Source organism: Ahaetulla prasina, chromosome 1 (genome assembly GCF_028640845.1).
Source record: "Ahaetulla prasina isolate Xishuangbanna chromosome 1, ASM2864084v1, whole genome shotgun sequence".
Taxonomy (NCBI): domain Eukaryota; kingdom Metazoa; phylum Chordata; class Lepidosauria; order Squamata; family Colubridae; genus Ahaetulla; species Ahaetulla prasina.
Window position 1 is genome coordinate 67,024,759 of NC_080539.1, and position 20,569 is coordinate 67,045,327.

Here is a 20,569-nt window from a genome sequence, read left to right on the forward strand (position 1 = left end):
AGTGATTTTCATTAAATAATATGGCTTGGAATTATATTGCTACAGATGGAACTCATGAAACAGTATATTAAAAGAACTGCTTAAGAAAATGAGGTTTTCTATTTCATTTTTTTTAAATAATATAATCAGAATCAAATTAGAGATGCAGGTTTGAAAGAGTTGGGTTGGGTAATGTGACTGGGTTGGCGTGGCCAATTTTTATTTTTATTTTTTTTACTTTTAAAAGCATTTTTTTTACAACCTCTTCGGCGGAAATCCTTTTAAAGGGTTCTGACGATCCCAGCTGAGCCATGTGATCATCAGAGGCTTTTTTTAGTTTTAAAAGAATTTTTTCGGCCGAAGAAAAAAATGCTTTTAAAAGTAAAAAAAAAAAACCCTCTGATGATCGTGCCGCTCAGCTCAGTATGGGCGGGGGGAGGGATTTATCTCCAGGGCATAAGCTTTTAGTGTATAAACAACAAAGTGGTAAGTCATAGATCATAAATCATAAGATAACAATAATAAATCATAAGATACAAAAATGGAAAACATGAAAGATACAAAAAAAATGAATTTATTTCCCATAATACAGAGATACTTATTTTTAAGGCAGACTAAAATTGCATTAGTCTTTTCTGTAGCCCTATTACTGGCCATGCTCAATATGCAGTAAATTTTTAATCCAAGATCTTTTTCATATGTATTATTATCAATCCAGATTTCCCCCATCTGTATCTGTGCATTTTTTTCCCCATTTTGAACATTTTTATTTCTACTTGATAGTTCCAGAGTAGAACCATGCATGCAAAACTGCATTAGACACAATAGATTTACAATAGATTCTATTCTATGTTAAGTGTGGAATTTAGAATCTTTTTTTTACAGTATAAAAAACTAAACATCTACAAGGTGGAATTCTGATTTTAAATATTCCACAATATTCAGTTCCAAATACCGAGTTACCAGGTACTGTATGATACAGGTGTTCAATTGTATAACAGATATGTGCATTTTTGTTTTCCAAGGAAAGTGCATTTGCACTTGCTTCTATTAAATTTCATTATGTACACTTGTTTTATATTTATAAGTACTCTGAGTATGGTTTTCATTCCAGATATACATTTAATTGTCACAGTATCTGGCTCACATTTAATTAGCATGGTAAACAAAATGCCATGTGATACGTTATGAAATGTATTGCTTAAGTCAGGTTATAGTACTTCTGTAGCATTCTCACAATCTTTTAAGGAAGTTACTCAATCAAAAATTAAACTTAATTCTTGATAAATCTATGCTGACTTATGGTAATTGATATATTGCTTTGAGTATGCTTATGGATTAATCATTTTATTATGATCAATGAGGTAATTAATTTTATACCTTTAATATTTAAATATGTTCAAAGTAGGTATTTCCCAATCATGTTTCTATCAACTGCATGCTTCAATTGTACCTCTTCCTCCTATTATTTAAAATGTTGAACTTTTTGTATTCTCAACTGCTCATTTTACATTTATTCTTTGGGGGGAAATGGGAAATGTAGCTCATGCACATCTTGATCTTTCATTATGGAACTTTCATCCTTATCACTCAAGACACCAGTATAGTACAATTATAAAATTATAAATTTTTTTATAATTATAAGATTATAAGCAGCATTTGGGGCTGGAAATGTGGATATCTGTTGTTGATATCCTGACAGACCTTAGCATAATAAAACTTGACACCAGCTTTGGAAAAATTATTTGATAGCCATAAAATTCACAGTTTGTTTCTCAGATAAATGTTTCTTTTGCTTCTTCGTCATTTGATATTGCATTTACTTGGACTTTGAAGGCGGAGTGGCATGCTTTGGATCTCCTGCAAGGCTTTTGTTCTATCTCACCATATTTCAAGATATTCACAAACTGAACATTATGCTGTGTTGTCAACACCCTTATAACATTTTTCTTGCCAGGAACAAAGTCCTGTGTAAACATCTTCTGCCATTTGGCATTTAATAGGCCTGCTTGCCAGTGTTTCTGCCTGTTTCCTTGGTTATTAAGTATTTTCTTCAACAGTTATTTAAGAGTTCTATGTTAACACTCTTGATCTGTAATAGATTTTCTGCATCACTATTCTTTCAAGGCTCTTATTAAACATTCTTAGATTCAGACCAAGTTACTTGGTTATAAAAATGATTAACTAGACAACCTCCTCAGCACTTACAGTGAAGCTATCTTCATGGATATATGTTACTCAGTTGATTGGTTTCAGTCTAGTTTACTTTTCTAGAATCTACTTTTTTTAAAAAAAAAGTCTCTTTCTAAGGCTATTCTTGAAATTTATTGAGTCCTGTGTATTTTTAGATATAAAACCAGTTATATTTAGACCTCAGTTCATTATTTTTACCTGACCATCCAATATCAGAAGGCTTTAATTCAAATTTAACTTTAACCCAGTGTTCCTCTGAGTAAAGAAAGGGCTTGTGGTATTTTCTTACCACTAGAGCTATTCCATTCACATACCTTGCCTGCATTCCCTGAACCAGCATCCTTCATTTTTTATCTTGAATCACTTTGTACTTTTAATACCAAGAGACAAAGCTTTACTCCACCCTCCCGAAAAACTACCTATTTTGCCTGTGGTCTGATTTTAGATTTGATGCAGCATAATCTAGAGTTCCCTATCTGCTTTTGATACCTTGTACAAGCTCTGTACCATTAAACAGTGATAACTTAGAGGCTAGTACAGATAGTCCTTGCTTAGTTACTATCTCATTTAGTGACTGTTAAAACATACAATGATGCTAAAAAAAATCAACTTAGTGACCAAGATCACATTTATGACCTTCACAGTGTTTTTATCCTATTTTCACTTTCTAAGTTACCTCATACTAAGATGTCTTTGGAGAGAAAGAGAAACAACCCCAGTTCATCTGAAGGAAATAGCAAGAAGCAAAGGCAAACTAAAGTAAAATCCTAAGCATAGTCACAATCACGTAATTTTCATTTAGCAGTCGCTTTGCTTAACAATCCAGTCCCAGTCCCAACTGCAGTTGTTAAATTCCTATTCCTAAAGTCTGTCAACGAAGAGCATGTAGTATTGCTGTCAAACAAAACACTTTATATATACATATTGGAGATGTTTTCTAAGTTTATCCTATCCCATTCATTGGCTGTTTAGCTTCACCAAGAGAAGGTAGTGTTCAGATCTAGGCAAGAAAATCTAGTCCCAGTAGGTCAAATACAGGTCAAATACAGGCAAGAAGAGGCAGAAGCAGTGGTGGGATTCAGCCGGTTTGCACCAGTTCAGCCAAACCTGGTGTTAATTTTTTGCAAAGTTCAGCAAACCAGTTGTTCCCACCACTGTCTGGCCCCGCTCATTGGGGTTGCCATTCAGGGTGGGGACGCTGCAGAGGCATGACTGGTAGCTGTGTTGATCAGCTGGGAGGCGGCAATGGACTGGCCGTGCTGATCAGCTGGGAGGCTGATCAGTCAGTTCAGTCAGACCTTCCAACTTTGCAAGATCTTTTTCCTCCCAAGAAGTTGGAAGGTCTGACTAAACTTTTTTTAAACTGGTAGTCCCATGGTCTGGAAAGCAGGTTAGTGAGGAATGGTGGTTGTTCTGGAATGGGATGAAAGTGAGGATTTTGCATTATCTTTCTTCTGGGATAGGGTGGAAGTGAGGATTTTTCATTATCTTTGCTCTTGGATGGGGTGGAAGTGAGGATTATCCACCCAGCCACGCCCACCCAGCCCATCATTAGGGCAGAGAACCCGTTGTTAAATTATTAGAATCCCACCACTGGCAGAAGTCCCCTGTGAAGGCAATGAGAAAAAGACTTTGGAAAGCTCCAAGTGATTATATCTGTAGGACATCTTCCCGATAGGAATACGTCCATCTACAGTTAACTGAAGGCTTATGAAAGCCATCATAGTCTGTAGGGTGGTTTACTTTACATTTGGCGTGCATACATGAGCTAGCTGAAATGTTAAAAGGAACTTCATTTTGCTTTCTTAAGAGAAGCTTCTGGCAAAAGTTCCTTCTGCAACTTAGAAAATGATATAACCATATCCTCTGGCCAGGAGGTCATAATTACTGGGTTAACTATCTTTCCTTTGATTAGGAGCGTCATTCATCAGAACCTTTTGCTGTTTCCAAAAGCACCTGAAAGCAGTTATAGTGCTTTGTTTTCCTCCTTTAATCAAGTCTCACTTCCTTTGTTATTTTCTCTGGCATAATCAGGGCTTAAGAAGAAGTCTCAATTTGAGGATTTCCATGTTAAGTTCTAATAAAAAATTAAAATTGTTTTAATTTCTGGGACCCTAATGATTGCAAAGCCTCTTTGGGTCTCTCCACTTTCACCACAAGTACCAGCAGTCTAATTAACTGTATCATCGAGTTGGCCTCCGGACAACATAGAAATGGAGCTTTTCTGAACACTTTGACACTTTCTTTTTATGTTTAACTAAAGACAACAAGACCAGGAAATAGTCTGAGATGATTATTTTCCTAAGTATGTAAGACCAGATGGGAGAGTCAGCACTGTCTTTTCTAGACTATTACTTCCTCCTTAACAGAAGAACAGAGTTGGAAGAGACCTTGGAGGTCTTCTAGTCCAACCCCCTGCTGAGGGCAAGAAACTCTACACCACTTCAGACAAATGGTTTTCCAACATCATCTTTAAAATTTCCAGAGTTGGAGCATCCACAACTTCTGGAGGCAAGCCAGTCCACTAATTAATTGTTCTAACTGTCAGGAAATTTCTCGTTATTTCTAGATTGCTTCTCTTTTCCATCCATTGCTTCTTGTCCTGTCTTCAGGTGCTTCCAAAACAGTTATTTGGAATATATATTTGTCTGGCAATTTTCATTGTATTGCCTTCTACTCTTTAAATCAGGAATCTCCAACCGTGGCAACTTTAAGATTTGTGAACTTCAACTCCCAGAATTCTTCAGCCAGCTTTGCTGGCTGAGGAATTCTGGGAGTTGAAGTCCACAAGTCTTAAAATTTTCAAAGTTGGAGACCCCTGCTTTAAATCAAAAGTGAGAAATCACTGGCTGGCTCAGGAGTTGAAGCCCACAAGTCATAAAAGGACCATTGTTCCCCACCCATGCTTTAAATCATAGGTGTCAAGCTTGATCTCATCACACGCTGTATCGTGACTTTTTTGCCTTTGCGGAGCCGGGGTGGGCGTGGCCTGCACATGATGAATCTGGCCCATGGGCTGCCAGTTTGACCCCCCTGCTTTAAATGATAAATATTAATTTCTACTATCTTTGTCTTTCTTTCACGTTAGGACTATGTGTTCTGGAGTTGGAGAAATAACCAAGCTGTTTTACTTTTTGTAATACGTATGTAGACATGTTTGTATTAAAAATAAAAGCTTCTGACTTTGGACTTGAATGCTTGTTTAGGTTGTTTTGTTCTGTTATAGAAGCAGCTGTTTCCCTTCAAAATATAGCTAAGTCTGTAATATATGTGCTCAACTCCTCTGGAAAATGCACATTTGAGTGTACATGTGAATGGAGGATGCACAGTAACAGATGGTTCCTTAATCGTAGAAATTACTCATAATTGCCATTTCAAAACAGAAGGCTGAAATGCTTTTAAAGTTAGCCTAATGAAATCAAAATCTAGTAATTGCTTCTCATTACAAAATTCAGTGACAAGATAACAGCATTACATTATAGCACGACTTTCTTTTCTTAAAAGTTGTATCTCTAAAAGTGAATTTTCCTGAACCATGTATTAAGGTGTGTTTGGCAGGAGGTTTGACACGCAAGATGGAAGTGTGTTTAAGGAAGAAATGCACATATGTATTTTTGATGTGTTAAATTGGATGTTTTAAGCAAGGTTTATGTGATTGGTTCTCCAGATGTTTGACACAATTTCTTTGTTTTAGCTTTCACAATTTTTTTACTTTATTTTAACCATTCTTTTCCCACCTCATCCTTCCATCTCCTTGCTGAATATAGTCTCCTGCTTGGGCAAGAAGTTGGACTAGAACAGCGGTTCTCAACCTGTGGGTCACGACCTTGTTGGGGGTCGAACGACGATTTTCCAGGGGTCGCCTAAGACCATCGGAAATATGGGAAGTATACTTGCGAGTCGAAGAATTGCGCTCCAATGGTTGACTCCACAAGCCAGCTACAGGCTCTTCAGATCGCTAGCTGAATTCGGCTTTAGGCACGATGAATTAAAAAAGAGAGAAATCTTTGCTCTGATGTCTCCCTCTCAAGCCAGCTGCAATCACTCCCAATCGCTAGCCTAATCTGGCTTCAGGCACGATAAAAATAGGGGAGGAGTCTCCACTTTAATGCCTATGTCCTCAAGGCAATCACAAGCAGTTCAGATCGCTAGCCAATACGGCTTCAGGCGCGATAAATTCAAAACGAAAATAATTTTACAGTTGGGGTCACCACATTGTGGGGAATTGTATTAAAGGAGTCGCCACATCGTGGGGAATTGTATTAAAGGGGTCGCAGCACTATAAAGGTTGAGAACCACTGGACTAGAAGGTTTCCAAGGTTCTTTCCAACTCTATTATTCCAGTCTAATCTTATCTCTGAGGCTGGGACAATAGATCAGCCATAGAAACCCACTTATTTATGCCCTGTCCTGCACTGCTCAGACATGAGAATGGAAACTAAGATTAAAACAAAAGGGGTCTCTCTCTTGCATGTTACCGCATAGCTGGCCAACGTTTGACTTGCTGTTATCTTGGTCAGGTATGTTTTTTTTTCCTTCAGACTTATTTCTCTACTCTGCTCTTCCTATGTTCAGCAAAACATATCTTGGTATAAAAAGTACTGAAATTTTTCCAGCTTGCTGCATCAATAATATCTATGTGTTTATGAGAGTCCCTTGATTAAGAGCCTTTGATTTCCTACACTGCCTATTCCCACCTCAGTTCTCCAGTGTTTCTTTTGCCTCTTTGGATGTCTCCTGTCTTCTGCAATTGGCTTTTAATTCTTGCAACTACTGAGAGACCAGTTCCATCACTTCCTCTCAACTGTGAGTTTGAAGCAGCCATTAGGTCAACTCTGGGAGTTGAAGTCCACAAGTCTTAGAGGGCAGTAAAGCACTATGAAGTGATATATAAGCCTTAAATACTATTGCTACTATACCAGGCTGCAGCAGAAGCTAGAAAGCCTGGTCCTCCCAAAGAGAAGTCCTGCCTTGTAGTACATAGGATGCTGCCGCATGATGAAACTGTAGTTCCCTTAACCATGTTCAGTAGCCTTTTTTTTAATGATCATGAATTTTGTTTTAAGATGATTTTAAAGCAGTTACCTTGATTATTGTAAGATACAATGTTACAGGTTATAGTTCATTTTTTACAAATTTTTATTAATAATTTATTTTTAAAAAAGCATGCAAACTAACACAACCCTACAAAAAGAAAAAGCATTTTAACTTCCCAAATAGAGTTGTAAAGTTTCTACATAGTGATTCTATTGTATTATATTAAAAATTAACCCAAGGCTGTCCTTAGGCTGTGAAGTGTGGTATTTTCTTCAATAATCCATTCTGAGTCGACTGATTTATGCCATTGTAAAGCCTGTGTAACCAGTACCCGTATTTTCATTATTTATTTTCATTATAGAGAGAGGTTTTAAATGTTGTGGAATCCCAAAAGAACTATTTTTTTTTCTCTCAGAGCGTATGCATATTGTGTAAGTGGGCATGCTTATTGGAATGTCCTCCTTTTGGTATTAGGTAAATAACTGTGGGTTACATACACCTTTTCTTTCCCTATTTCAAATTTGGTGATTAGTTACCTATCATCTAATTTGAAACAGTGAAACAATTGTGAGGTCTGTTTTATTTTTTGTTCTTATAAGAGCATGAAAGAGGTTGCATTTACAAATTTTGGATTATTTTTGGAACTACTTTTAATTAAATCTCTATAAGTATTGGCCTTAACAATTCTATATGGTTACTATTTAAAAACTATTAAGAATTCAGTTGTTAATATGTAATAAAAAGTATCCTTCCTTCTTTATTTCAACAGCCTTACTAAACGTCTACCAAAAGTTGGAGAAACCATACATGGGTATAAATTTTTCACTGGCTTTGGGGGGAAAGGTGCCAACCAGTGTGTTCAGGCAGCTCGGCTTGGGACTAAAACCTCAATGATCTGCAAGGTAAGCTCTGGTTTATTGCTCTAATATTAATGCAGTTCATTTTAGCAATTAACAGCTGTCTTATCCAAGACAAAAACAAATCCTAAACAGAGTATGTGTATTCTATTCTGGATGAAGATTAGTACAATAACTGACGTGCATAAGAGCACCAGCGTGCCTACTGTCCCTGTCCTAATGTTCCCTTTAATTGTATTCATTTTATGTTTTCAATTCATGCTTATACTTATGTGTATTATTTAATATGTATTCAAATAAATAAATAAATAAATAAATAAATAAATAAATAAATAAATAATAAAATAATAAAATAATAAAATAAATAAATATAGGGATAGGCAAACGATGTACTCTGTGCAATCTAGGACTGCGATAGCATCCTGTGATCAAGCTTCTAAAATTTTAAAGTTGGTAGTGTTACTATACAGGTAATACTAATATATTTTTCAGGATCATGACATGTTAAATTAATGTATCAGTCTATTCTGCATCTTTCCAAATACACAATACAAAGTACCAGTTTTGTATTTTTGAAAGAGAAAGATCAACATTTTCTAAATCAGTTAATTGAGCTTAATTATGGAGAACATGAAATGTTTGCAAATATTTTTCCCCATAGGAACAAAGTCATTTTATTCTAGTGTCTAGCTACTCCTTTTTCTGCTTTCTCTTTTCTACTAGAACAGGGGTGTCAAACTCAAGGCCTGGTGTGGGGCGGATTTGGCCACAGGGTGCTTAGATCTGGCCCATGGGGCTGCCCTGGAAACAGCAAAGGACCAGCCTGCAGTGCGTGGCCCTCCCGAGCTCCGTTTTCACTGCCAGTGGGTTGCAGGAGACCATAGCAGCCAAAAAAAGAGCAGGCGAGGGCCGTGGGGGGGGCCCTCCTGAGCTCTGTTTTCAATGTCAGAGGTTTGTAGGAGGCCATAGCAGCCAAAAACGCAGCTTAGGAGCCCATTTTCGCTGTCAGGGTGCTCGGGCCACCACAGGCACCGCCAACATGAGTGAAGTCGACCTGGCCACACTCACCATGGTCAAGTCCACCCTAGCTCCCTGAGGTCAAACACAACCCTGATGCGGTCTTCAATGAAATCGAGTTTGACACCCTTTACTAGAACCTAAAGGTCCACCAACTGGAACTATGGGCAAAGCAATGAATCAGAATAGACAATACTTGAGAAATAGTATAAATTCATGTGTGAGATTGTCATAAAGTACTTTCTTTGTTTCATTGTAATGGTTATATTAAATCCAGCCATTTTGATATGTAACTCTGATTTATGGCTTAGCATGATTCCTGATCTCAAATTGTTGTGGTTTATTAAGCAAACCATAACTTAATGCAGTGTATCAATCCAGTTAGTATAATTGAGCACATAGAGAAGACTTAGAACATTTTTCAGTATCAAAACTGAATTCATGGTTGTCTCTTAAGACAAGGGTCCCCATCCCCAGTTCACGGATTATACCAGTCCCTGGCCAATTGGGAACCAAGCCGCACAAGCAGCAGATGAGTGTGCAAAGCTTCATTTGCGCAAGAAGCAAACACAGGTGCACAACCTCCCCCTGCCACCGCCGCTGCCTGTCCACAGAGTTGGAAAGGTTGGGGACTGCTATCTTACGGGATAGGCATTGCAGTCTAATTCCCAGAGAGGTTTTTTTTTTGTTATTTTCACGGATATCCAAAGACACACAGAACAGTCGTTGATATAAAATGTAGATAAATAAGTGTGCTTTTTCAGAAGTAGATATAAAGGAATTCTATTTATAATTAACTGAAAGTTATTTCAGTTTTGCCCACCAGCTTCTCTTAGTGTACCATGTTATAACAATCATCCGTGATTTCAACTGAAGGATTTATTCAATGGAACCCTTAATAAAATGTTGCCATGTGATATACACTGCCCAGAACTTCAGGGCTTCCATTTCATACCCTTTTTACTTGACCTCATTTTACAGTGTTTTGTTTTGTTTTGTTTTTTTCCCTGACATTCAGCACTTGATGACTGCTGTGCATCCTCTGCCATTACTAAACTGTGCATAGATAGGATTCTCCCCTGGGTTCATTCTTTAAGAAATATTTTCCATGTCTATCATTTCAGAGGTCATGGAGTGTATTATGTTGTTTAATTTTCTTTGGTTCTATAACTAACTGTATCTTCAATAAATCTTAAATTTTGTGATTTCATCGTCAAAGATATTAAATGCATAGTTGGAAAATCTAGACTTCTCATTACATATTTTTAAATACTCTGTAACATTTTATTGATTAAAAATTATTTTTATTTAAATTACGTGACTGTCCAATTTCAATGTACGGTACTTTTAAATGCACTCATTCCAGAGAGAAATGGAGTTGCTCTCCCAGTCTTCAGTGCTATATTTATATAGAGGGGAGGACTCCCTACTGGATTCAGTACTTCTTGCTTCTGAGGAAGATGTTAAAAAGGGGATTTAATCATGTTATAAAGTCAATGATATCTTATGATTTAAGAATGAGTTGTAGCAACATTGAGGAATATAAAGGTCCTGTTTCTAAAATATGACAGTGGAGAAATATAGAATAAAATTTTATTGGCTTTAAAAACAACCAGTCCGTTTTTATTCTTGCATATTCAGAATATTTGCATTTTGAAGTATTTTTAATCCCTGCGAAGCAGATATTTCAGGGGTTATCTCCAGGGCTAATGGAAGCTCTACAACATGGAAATTCACATCTTGCCCATCCTCGAGAATGTTGTCCAAGATGAGCTGGGTAATCTGAAATATGTAACGTTGTTTATTTTTGCTCTGTAGGTTGGGAAGGATTCTTTTGGTAATGACTACATTGAAAACTTTAAAAAAAATGGGATTCCAACAGGTATCTTCCTTATTTTAATTCAGAACCAAATTATATCAATCACTATATTCTGACAATATGATTTGCAAAGTTCTCCTCAATGAGAAAATGAATAGAGTAGTAAACAAACATCTGCCATTCTCCATGTTTTTTTCTTCTGTTCTGTTGTGTGCAATTCTCAAAGACTGTTTGGAAAAGTCCCTGCAGTTTTCTTGGCAAGGTTTTTCAGAAGTTTTTTTTTTTTTCTTTTAAGATTTTTTTTTATGCTGCCATTATTATTTTTGTAAATAACTCAAGGTAGCGAATATACTTAATATTCCATCTTCCTCCTATTTTCTCCAACACCAACCATCCTGCAAAGCGAGTTGGCCTGAGAAAGGTTGGCTGGATCAAAGTCATCTAGTCAGCTTTCATATTTGATTTTTTTAATATATATTTGTATTAGTTTGCCATTGCCTTTTTCCTAGCATTGTGAAAAAGTAACTAGGTCAAGATCATCTAAGCTGGCTTTGTACCCAAGGCAGGACTAGACCACACAGTCTCCCAGTACCTGGCTCCTTCATAATGACTAGAATTCAGTTAAAGCAACTGCCAATATAACACAGATGAAAAAATACTTCTTCTTACAAAACGTTTAGACTTGATTCAACCACTTGGTTACCTCACAGCTTATTAAACTGTCAGGTAAATGGATTTAACACCTGTATTGTGGTGTAGCATATAAATTATGTTGTATGAGGGCTGTGATAGGAACCAGCAATTCCCATGGCAAAGATGGCTGTTACATAGAACAGCCATTCAGCTTCAGGGCCACTATGTGTCATATAAAATATCTGTTAATTCAGAAAAAAAACAAGCAAGCCTTGTGGAGGGTCCTTGATGCTCTCTGAGCTTGGTTGTTTTATTGCAGACATTTCATTATCCATACTAGTGATGATTTAAGAAGTCATGTGTCAAGCCCTCTAAGAATGGTAATCTCTGGAAACAATAACCATTTGAGTTTCTGAATAGACCTTTGTAGCTAGTTGAGTAACATAACAATGTTGAAAGCTTATCAAAGCAATTTTCCCATTCAATTTACACCTAGTTGCTCAGTGTCTTTCTCACGTTTCTCCCTCGTCCTTTTTTTTTTTGGAAATATAGTAGTTCTGCCTTCCTGGGTTCTGTTAGGCATTCCATCATACCTTAAGTTTAAACATCAAGATCGCAATACTAGTAATTGATATGTTCTCACTGGCTATCAGAAATCAGCTGTTGAGTTTAAGGCTTCATTTAGTTCAGGGCTGTCAAACTCCCGGCCCACGGGCCAGATGCGTCATGCACTGGCCACACCCATGCCCGGTTTAGCAAAGGGGAAAAAAGTCCTGATACATCATGTGTTACCACTGTGACGACGTGATTTTGACACCCTTGATCTAGCTGAACTGTGGATCTTCTGCCAAGTCTAGCCAAGGAATCAAGCTAAGTAATGAAGTGTTAGGAAATGCGTAATTTACTGCCAAATTCTGGTTGGGGGGACATGACAGCCATTAGTTAAGTGATTTTAGAAGAAATTTTACAAATTCATGAAGCATATTTTTCTCTACACAAAATTGAGAGAATCTATATCCCGCTATTTATTGATAGAGGGCAGTTCTCATTTTTCTTATTTACCAGGCACATCAGGGGATGTTAATGGGAAATTGCAAGCTATGGAAGGCAAAGCTTCCCCATCTATGGTCTGTAGCTATTACAAAAATATATAAATGGAATCTGTCTTATAGATGAAATATTCCTCAGAATGTAATTTATAGAAAGGTAAAAATTTGAACAGGCTATAGATACTAACGTGACTTCCAGGAAGGATTTGGCTAGACATTGTTAAATTTAGGTCAAAATCCAATTTTAAACTATTTTCAACACATTTGTGCAGAGTAAACATACTTCCAGATAAACATGGCTAGGAATGTACTATTTTACTCTAATGCAGCCAAGGCTTTACAAGGGTTACTCTGTTTCCTGAACTAAAGGAGTCACTTTATGGGTAATGTTTTTCCCAATAAGCAGAGCAAATTCACAGTGTTTTAACCATGACTTTGACATGTATGTCTATGTGAATAACAAGTGTACTACAGCTGCCAGTAATAACTGTACTAAATTTAGATCAGTTTTTTTCCCTGAAATACCGAATTAGCCACAATTAATTAATCTTGAGCTTGTGTTTGCTGTCATGTGGGTGTAATTTAGCATTTATGTTTCCCGCTTCTGGCATTGGTATTCATTATTAACATTTTAAACGCCAGCTGTTCAGCTGTAATGTTTGCTGATGTAACTCACTAATTTGTATATTTGCTGAAAGATCTCTACAACTTTTTTCTTTCTTACCTTAGAATTTGTAAATCAGACAGAAGATGCTGCAACAGGAGCTGCTTCTATCATGGTCAATAGTGAAGGTACATATCAAGGAATAAGCTGAATTTTCTTAGATTTGAATTAGGTATGATGAGATTTTAATTTTGTCAAGTTTCAATTTTTAAAGATATATCCAATGGAATTTTCCCACTTTGCACATCTATATCATTGAGCCCAGAAGCAAATACACATAAGCTGTGTTCTGTATCATTAAACTTTGGATGGCATGTTGTTTTTTTCTCTGTCTCAATTATTTCATATGCTTTATATAGAACGACTCAAAGGAAGCAATGTAAACTGCTTAAGCTTTTACAAAGTTCTGCAAACCCATTCATCTCTTAACTAAAGAAGGATTAGTGACAGTCCTCTGCCTCATATACCCCATGATCAAATTCAGTAGCACTGTTTTCTTTTCATTTTGCTGAAAATGATTACACCTGGTTATTGTGTGTTGTGATTTTTGATCAGGAATGATGATCAATTATGCCTGGGAACCCCACTAGATTTTTGGACAAACATGGCCACAGAAATAAAAGAAAGATCCATTCTAAATGAGAATAACATTATAATGTAATTTATATTATAATACTATATAATGTAGTATTACATTACAATACTACACTGGAGAGACAATGTCTTCAGTGGCTGAGTTTTAGAGCTTCTCATATCAATTTGTTAAAATAGTTTCATAGCATAGTTCTTGGACATTGGAGGACACTGAAGCACCAGCTTATTGCTCATAAATACCATCATTTAACTTCCTGACACCTTTCTATATATTGAGAGCCCCTTCAACTTGGAAATCTGGGCAAACTTGTTTCAGCTTAGCTGTATCTTTTGCTATTAATTACTAATTGCAGTTCAAAGAAGTCAGTCTTATTTTTCCATACACGCAGACGCTTGTGCGCAAAAGTCTTAAGTGCAAACTGGGAGTTGCAGTGGCTGTAAAAGAGTGACAAGTGAGATTAAAGAATGGAAGTGAAGAAAGTTCTCTGGATGTAATATTAGCTTAACGAACTTGGTGGCTGATACAGATTGCAGACTAGAAACTGGCTTTTTCCATCTTGGCATCTGGTAAACACAGAAGAGTTTTCACACACAGCTATTTCCAGAACTCAGCTCTGGGTGTTGAACTGCTGTTTGTTAATTTGCTTATTTTTTGCCACAGGGAAAAATGGTTTGGAAAGTACTTCATAGTGTGACAATTGTAAATAATTGTCTTTGAGCTTTTTCCAGTCTGATGCTCCCTAGAAATGTTTTGAATTCAGTTCCCAGAATCCTCCAGCCAGTATGGAATAGTAATGTGGGGACAAGTATTTCATTTGTGTTTGTTTTTTTTCTAATTCTCTTTCCTATGCTTTTTTTTTCATATTTTACATTAGCATGTCTATCCTTATCTTTAAAAATAAGAAAGAAGATTATAGAGGTAGCTCCGTATCTTAAATTAGGAGATTATAACCCACTAATTGAAGATCAAAGATCTAGATTCGGGTTTAATTTCTAGAATCCTGGGTATCTCAATCATTATTTATGCATACCTACTATTGTTTCAGTTCTCCTATGTATCTGAAGGAATAAGTAAAAAAAAATCATTTGACAAAGATGTCAAATAAAAATAGATTTCACATCTAATACATTTATAGGACTGTGAATGATCTGACAGTAATGAATAGGGTGAGAAACGGATGAGAGTTACAACCTGACCAAAAGAAAATATTTTATGCATCCAGTATTCTATCATGAGAGATTGTTGATAGTCCCTAGTTCTGAAGCTTCATGAAAACTCTGTATAAATAATTTATCAATGACCATAATAACTAAAAAATGAAGTCTAGTGGATGAAAGAAAATGCCCCAACTGAAAGACCCTTGGCATAAATATTGGGGGTTAGTTATCTCTATGTGATAACTATTAAATAAAAGTATTTAGAAAACATTATAAACAATGACAAAAAATGGCATGCACCCTTATCACTATCGCTGACCACAAACAACAAAAAACAATGAAATTTGTAAAACATTACCACAGAAAATTAGGGGAGGGATGAAAAATTTCAATAATGTATATATAAACCACATATCTGTTCCATGTTATAACATTTCCCCATTCATGATGGGGAACTTCATTTAGAACTTCAAAAAGAAATTCTATGGCCTTAAGGTAACCATTCCATCTACTTTATCTCTTGTACTATCCCTTTGGTAATGCACCATTAATAGCAGTCTTTCAAAATACTACTAAATGTAATTTTCTGAAAATTTCAGAAAGTATGCTGCCCATCCTGAAACTTTAGGTTGGCATTTTTATGTTGGGCAATCTTTCACTGAATATATCTGGCAGGGAGAAAAATGTGGGCTTTCGCCAACATTGCTTGGAAAATTAAATTCCTCTGTGAGAATGAGCATTACATCATTATTCCCATCATTGTATTGGCGGGAGGCACATTTTGAACCTAAGACACTCTGAAGTTTAATTCCGAAGGAATGTTTGCAAAGTAGAGCTTTACAATCCATAATCACATAGCTACTTATGATTTGAAAGGCCTGCTTTAGAATTTGACTGCAGCAAGTAGTTGAAAAATAACTTTGAATGTTGAGCAGTTTACTCATGAATATTGTCAAGAACTACACTGTTGGCAAATGCATCTGCTGCACAATCTGCACAAGTAAGAATAAGCAAATTCATTCTAGAACAGATATAATTCCACAAATGCCAGTATACTGGGGTTTTATTTCTTGTTACTAGAAGATTCCCTTGGGATATACATGGTTCAGATGCCAAAGCTTAGGAAGACATTGCTGTCATAATTATTTCAGCAACTGCCTTAACAGCTTTAATCTCAACGAGTCCTTGGAGGAGAACAAAAGAGTCATCTTGTGCAAGTTATATTCTAATACAGGTAGTCCTTGGATTATATCTGCAGTTGAGATTGGGATTGCCATTGCTAAACAATATGGTCATAAAACATGATGTCACATGATCATATCTTTTAGTGACAATACTCTGAGGCAGTTCAGTTCCCATTGTAATCCCAAAACATGCCTCTCATTAGGCAGGAAGAAGCAGGAATCTCAGGTAAAGAGTACAGATATGCCATGTGGCAGGGTGGAGAGGCCAGTACAGGCAACACATGAGTGGTAAGAACCTGGGAAGAGCACTGGTGTGGACTGCACATGGGCAGATGTGCTGCAGATGGGAGAAAAAGTTGGAGCAACTTACCGGAGCAACTGTTGATCTTCTCTGCCAGCTTCCCCATTGAGTTGCTTATGGGAAACCAGCAGGAAAGGTTGCAAATGGCCATCATATGACTGCAAATCCCTCCAATGTCATAATCTTGAGCTAGGCACATAAGTGCCTGAATCACATGACTCTGGGGGTACTACAATGGTCGGAATATTGAGGACTGCTAGTATATCCACTTTTTTTTAGCACCACGTAATTTTGAATGGTCACTGAACAAATGGATGTAAACTGAGTACTACCTGTACTTCAAAGTCCATTTTAGTATGATTAAGGCCATAGTGTATTTCCTAGAGACAGTGATAAGTGGGCTGTTATGGCACTGAAATCCTCTTCCCTGGTGTTATGGAGATTTTAACCATACAATTACTATCAGATGGTTTTATCTGCCTTAATACTGCAATTTGGAACATTACTGCTATAGAGAAGCTGGAGTTGTTGGGAAGAACTCAGTCTGGCAGGGGAGGAGTTAGGCTGGAGTCACTGTACAATCCCAAAAGGCCTAGAACTGATACACACAGCTCACCCCAAGTTCCTTGGCATCTTATCTAATTGTTCCCAAGAGTAGGCTGAAGAGATTCCTGTATTATAGGCAGAATATTATACATGTGGGTCTGGTTGTTTGCGCCCAACAGGAATACAACCATTCCCCCCAAAAAAACTTGGGGTTGGTTTTTGGACTTTTATTAATCAATAGGGTTGCATTAGAACAACCTATACCGTACATGATGTTTTCCCAAAATCACAGCCTTTTCTGAAGCTCTTTCCCGTTTCCTGCTATAATTTAACAATATTGTGTGCATCTCAAGGTTGTAAAATGAGACAAAACTCACTTAACCACAGCTTTGCTTAGCAATGGAAATTTTGAGCTCAGTTGTGGTCATCAGCCAAGGACTAACTGTACTTTATGTCCAACATGACACAAATCTTATATGGCTTCATAAAAAAACAAAAATCCAAACTTATGGTAGTTGTGGAACTTAAGGTATACCATGTTTTTTTAAAAGGATAACTTGCAAACATTCAATATTTTCTTTATCACATACAACTGCCTTGTTCTTTGATACTGGTTTTTAGATCTACATTCCTTATTGCATCAATCAGTCAAATTGTCAGCAAACATGGTATTTTTTGCATATAAATCTAAACCCATCTCAATTTTGAGATACCACAAGTGCAATGAAACCTTAGTTTTACCCTGGCCTTCTCACCACTTCTCTGTGTAAGCTAGGATTTCTTACATACACAGCCCTTGAAAACGTACATGCTATTAACTTTATAGTACTGAAACAGCCTATTAAGAATCATATATGCCATGGTGTCAAGAAAATACATTTTATGTTCAGCTTTCATCATTCAAAAATTTCACATTTATTTTTAGGAGAAAACTTTATTGTAATCGTTGCGGGAGCAAATTTACTTCTGAATTCCAGTGATTTAAAAAAGGCTGCTCATGTCATCGCTGAAGCCAAAGTGATGGTTTGCCAACTTGAAATAATCCCAGCGATTTCTTTAGAAGCATTAAAAATGGCTCATACCAATGGAGGTAATCTAATAATACAGATTAATTGTTTGCTTCATTCCACGAATGGTTTCAGTAATATTCTTTTAATGTAGCGTTGTTTCAAAATCATTTTAAACATGGTGATGCCAAGCTTAGTGACCTAATTCCAGGCACTAGCGATATAATTTAATAAAACAATTGGGCCTGTGAAGAACAGTTGAAATTTCAATTGAATTGGCATGAACCTGGTACCATGTGTGAATCTTGCTCTTGTTTCTTTTTTTTTAACCTATTGAGTGCAATTTCTGATCAAGCCAGAGCAGCAAATAACTTCCTTAGCAGAAGAAAATGATTTAAGATCATTCAGGGAAATGGATCCTCATTCTGTGTCTCTGGTAATGCAAGATGCCTTGGGTATACCACGTCTCCTTTGCCTGCTGTCAATTGATACCAAGCACCGTCTTTATCTGAAAGGAAAACATTTTTGAATTTAAAAGGATTTTTTTTTCAATAATTCAGTTAGACAGAAATAAACTTTATATCTTCTATTATCATATTCTGAGATAATCATCCCAATTTATAAATCTAAATTCTTTGAGTCAGAAATTGAGGGATTTTTATTTATTTATTTATTTTGGATAAGCATAATCTCTAGAACATTTATTTCACTGGCTCATTTATTTCAGCGATTCAAAACATCAAACAAGTATACCTAGCACTTGGGTATGCACAAAGTGGCTCATTTCTTTAAAAATGATCACTATAAATCTGAATGTTAATCTGTAAAATGCTAGAAAATTCTTTGTTCTGGGTGATTGACTGGTAGAAGAAAAGACACTTAATTCTCCCATTCTTCAGGGATCTGTGTAAATGACAATAACCCCAAATTCCATTGCACGAACATAAAATATATTTGCATTTAATGCAGGAGATTACTTCTTCAGTAGAAATCATATATAGAAGCCTGTCCCATATACCAGGAAACCTCTGTCCATCTCTGAAACATGTTGAATGGCCTTGTATAATGAAATCACTGTAAACCCTTTGCTAATACAGAAACAATCTTTAAAATCCTCACAGCTGGAGAGTGTTACTGGCACTTCCTTTCTTTTAGTCTGCTGATTCTCATGTTTAATGCAGTAGTTTATGTTCGGAAGCACACTAGACTATGTGTGTTTAACAGATGCGCACCCAGATGCGAAGCTCAGAAGAAAAAAGGGAAAGGGGGGAAACAAGCTTGTGGCTATAAACCTTCTTGTTCCCATACGCTTGGGTTGTTTTTTTAAAACTACAGATCGATAGTCTTATGCTTGCTGAAGTACAGATAGTCCTCGACTTACAACAGTGACCATTTTGAAGTTATAACGCCACTGGAAAAAGCAACTTATGACCGTTTTTTCACGCTTACGACTGTTGCAGCATGCACATGGTCACATAATCAAAATTCAGATGCTTAGCAACTGATTCATACTTATGATGGTCACAGTGTCCCAGGGTCATGTAATCACCTTTTGTAATCTTCTTACAAGCAAAATCAGTGGGAGCCAGATTCACTTAACAACTACCTTACTAACTTAAGACCTGAAGAATTCACTTAACAAATGTCTCACTTAGCAATGGAAATTTTGGGCTTAATTGTGGTCATAAATCGAGGATACCTGTATCATTGCCCCACTAGTAGTCATTAAAGATGTCTGTAACAGCTTTGCTGTGGCTTCTTGCCTTTCTTTGATTGTCCTGATGCCAAAACATTGTATTAACTCTTGATATATCAATCTCATGGCAGTATATTGATAAGAGCACCATTCTGTGGGTCACTTTATTTTTATTTTTTTACATTTACTAAGTTAAAGTGAACCAGAACAATAGTGCAGTTACCAAAATGAGTTCAAGTGGCACCATGATAGATCTGGGCTTCTTAACAGATTCTAAAGAATCCCATTGCTCCAGCACCAGTGGAAGTAGCACCAAGCTAATTACAAAATACATTGGTGATCAATAATTGTAGACTGTGTTTGAGTAACTGCTTAGGCTCTGTTTGGTTTCAAAGCTTCCCAAGTTTTATATTCCTTTCAATCATGAGAATACTAGGTCCATTTGTTGAAAGGGAAGGGAAGGAAACCACTTCAGTATCTGGTGTTATTATTTTAATTTTAAACAAGGGGAAAGGTTTCCCCCCGCCAAATTCTGATGCAACTCTTTTTAACATAAAGTGTTGGAATGACGCAGAAAGACGGGGAATATGATGCCTACGGGTATGCATGCTATCCAATCCTGCAGTGATTTGGATTTTGCATTTTTGTTTTGTTTTGCCTACCATACTTGTAAACTCCCACTGACTTATTCCCTGGGTCAGTAGTCCATTATTGGAAAAGAGGTTTCCTCCCCTTTTACAGTTTTGCAGATTCCTGGAACTTAAAGGTGAGGTAACTGGAATAAAAATGATCCTCTGGGTTTTTCTCATCTAGGAATGTCTATTTGTCTGTGGTT

The 20,569-nt window shown here is 36.6% G+C and overlaps 1 protein-coding gene across 1 annotated transcript in view; it reads left to right on the forward strand.

The window, feature by feature from the left end:
- Nucleotides 1-20,569, forward strand: part of RBKS (ribokinase) — a 51,357-nt gene that overhangs the window by 7,327 nt on the left and 23,461 nt on the right. The window contains exons 2-5 of the mRNA XM_058163275.1: nucleotides 7,979-8,111; nucleotides 10,902-10,965; nucleotides 13,314-13,376; nucleotides 17,957-18,121. Coding sequence (XP_058019258.1) covers nucleotides 7,979-8,111; nucleotides 10,902-10,965; nucleotides 13,314-13,376; nucleotides 17,957-18,121 — 425 coding nt within the window. The remainder of the gene's footprint in view (nucleotides 1-7,978; nucleotides 8,112-10,901; nucleotides 10,966-13,313; nucleotides 13,377-17,956; nucleotides 18,122-20,569) is intronic.